The sequence below is a fragment of the Uranotaenia lowii genome, chromosome 2, assembly GCF_029784155.1.
Source record: "Uranotaenia lowii strain MFRU-FL chromosome 2, ASM2978415v1, whole genome shotgun sequence".
NCBI classification, from domain to species: domain Eukaryota; kingdom Metazoa; phylum Arthropoda; class Insecta; order Diptera; family Culicidae; genus Uranotaenia; species Uranotaenia lowii.
Genome location: NC_073692.1, coordinates 27,579,458 through 27,581,995, shown reverse-complemented (window position 1 = coordinate 27,581,995; position 2,538 = coordinate 27,579,458). Strand labels below are relative to the sequence as shown.

Below are 2,538 nucleotides of genomic sequence, written 5' to 3'. Positions count from 1 at the left end.
CAACATTCCGAGAAAATAATTCCAATTCAGAATTTAGATCAAGAGTAAAGATTCAGATTTTGAATCCAGGATTCAGATTCAGATGAATGTATGTAGTATGTAAGTTGTAAATGTGAATTATGAATATTTATCTATCGAAAAAAAGATCCAGAGTTCAGAAAAAGGATTCACATCAAGAATTCAAATCGGAATCCAGATTTTAATTCTGCGTTCAGATTCAGAATTCAGATTCAGCAATCCTCACGTCTGGATGCACTGGCATAGACAAGTACGGTTTATTTTTTATCCGAATTTCTTGCCAGTTATTGGATGCGTTACTTACGGTTTATGGATGCTAAGGACGGTCATATTGCTTTGGCTGCTACGAAACTTTCCGTGCGAGTGAAATCCGTGGACAAATTAAGGTTTGAGTGCGTATTTTCCGGTATTTTCAATTTCGGTATTGGGCGATTCGTTAGAATTGTTTACACGCGATCCCCAATAAAACAAATACCGGAAATTTGAGTGAGTGGTAGTGCAAGTGGGGTCGCTTAATCAATAGCGACATTTCCAAAACACACGAATACCGAGCACCCAGTGTGTAGTAGTGCGATTTACAGTGCTAGACACGAAAAGCTCCTACTCGATTCGAGCAGTTCGGGTGTGTGTCTGGGCTACTCGAAAGTTTTTTCAATTCGAGTAAGATTATAGCAATCGTAGAAGGGGTGCCAAATAAGTGGAATATCTTGAAATTCGAATCTGAAACAAATTATAAGGAGGTGTAAAAAATTGCTAAGTTGGTGTTAGGGGGAGTGATTTCTTTTCTGGTATACGAAATTTTTGCTTACCAACGATAGTGGAAAAAGGCATTTGAAAAAACGCGTGCCATGGATGGCGCGCCCCCCGGGGGTGGGGGACCTACAATATATGTAGATTCATCCCCCATTCCCCCCTATATGCGTTCGTCAAATTTTGACGGGCGAAAAATTTTCTTGAAAGTCCAAAGACCAGGTGAAAATCCTACACCGCTCCCAAAAAATCCGTTTTGGTTTTCGTCATTTGTTGAGGCTAAGATTGGAAAACCACTTCGAAAGGAAATCGATATGGCTATCGATGGTAAAGGACTAAGCTATACACTTAGTACCTACAACACTAAACTTGCAGAAGAACTTAAAAAAATCAAAGAGCTTGATACAAACACCGCAATAGAAATTATTGACCACCCGGGACTCAACAAAACGCTTGGGATCGCCTATCTTCAAGAAGCAACCGACATATCGGAAGAAGAAATTTTGAAAGAGTTGAAAAGTCAGGGTGTGACTGCTGTCAGAAAGATAACGAAATATATCGAAAAGAAACAAGTCAATACGCCGATGATGGTCCTGACTTTTGGCAGTACTAAATTGCCGAAAGAAGTTTACTTTGGATGGATTAAGGTATCGATACGAACGTATTATGAGAGCCCGATGTTCTGCAAAAACTGCCTTAACTATCGCCACACAAAAAAACGTTGCGATCAGACAACGCGTTGCACACGTTGCGCTGGAAATCATCCAAATACAGAAAATAGCTGTAAGGAAGTTTTTCGCTGCCCGCATTGTCCGGACGGCAAAAACGAGCACTCCGCGGCGGGGCGTAAATGCCCGTTATACCGCCATGAGGAAGCGGTCATTCGTTGCAAAACGGATGAGTCAATTTCCTGGGCAGAAGCTCGGAAAAGGGTTGGCCCGTTCAATGCCAAACCCACCTACGCATCGGTAACCGATGCTGACAGTGCTAATAAGGACAAGATTATTGAGAGTCTCTTGGAAAATGTACAAAAAATGACTGCTACAATCGAACAATTAACTAAAGAAAACCGCAAAATGGCTCTAGACCACAAAATCTTCAAGGAGAAGGTTCAAAATTACTTTAGAGAAAACAATTTATCTACAACGCTTACCACACCCACGAGAGATCGCAGCCAATCAGCGAGCAGATCAGGAAATACGTCTACCACAAATCAACAGCAACAACTTCAACTACAACAAAAACTTCAACACGAACAGCAACAAGAAGAAGAAAACTCGACCTTCCAAACACCGAAACCCTTCACAAGGCAATCTAGGAAAAACCAAGCAAACTCAACTGCACAAACCTCTTCAACGGCGAAACCTACGGATAAGAAGAATGGAAAACGAGGACCACAATCTCCCCTGGCAGAGAAAGCAGCTTATAAAAATCTCAAACAGAGCAAAAACCACGAAGACAGCGCTGAAGAAGTTCAACTCTCTTCCGAAGAAGAAACAGAGGATGAGAATGCTACCACGGAGAAAGGAAAGTTTTTTCGTAATTAATAGAAACGAAAACCTAACAAATGCCACCCCCAGTTCTACTACACCACTACTATACATATTACCAACGATTGTATCCCATTTACCCGAAAACCATTGCCCAGAATGAATTTTTCCCAGAATGACATATACCCGAAATCAAACCCCAGAATGAACCATTTCCCAGAAAAAAATTCCCCAGAATGCTCCATTTACCAGAATTTTTTTCTCCAGAATGGACCATTAC

The 2,538-nt window shown here is 41.2% G+C and overlaps 1 protein-coding gene across 1 annotated transcript; it reads left to right on the top strand.

Annotated features, from left to right (window-relative positions):
• Positions 1–266: 266 nt before the first annotated feature.
• Positions 267–2,337, top strand: LOC129744269 (uncharacterized). Its single transcript, XM_055736707.1, has 2 exons — positions 267–410; positions 700–2,337. The coding sequence occupies exon 2, from the start codon at positions 867–869 to the stop codon at positions 2,313–2,315; it is 1,449 nt and encodes a 482-aa protein (XP_055592682.1). The 5' UTR covers positions 267–410; positions 700–866; the 3' UTR covers positions 2,316–2,337.
• Positions 2,338–2,538: the final 201 nt, after the last annotated feature.

Excerpts from the sequence above, each read along its gene's own strand:
- LOC129744269 (XM_055736707.1), top strand. The coding sequence starts at position 867 with ATGGATGGCGCGCCCCCCGGGGGTGGGGGACCTACAATATATGTAGAT.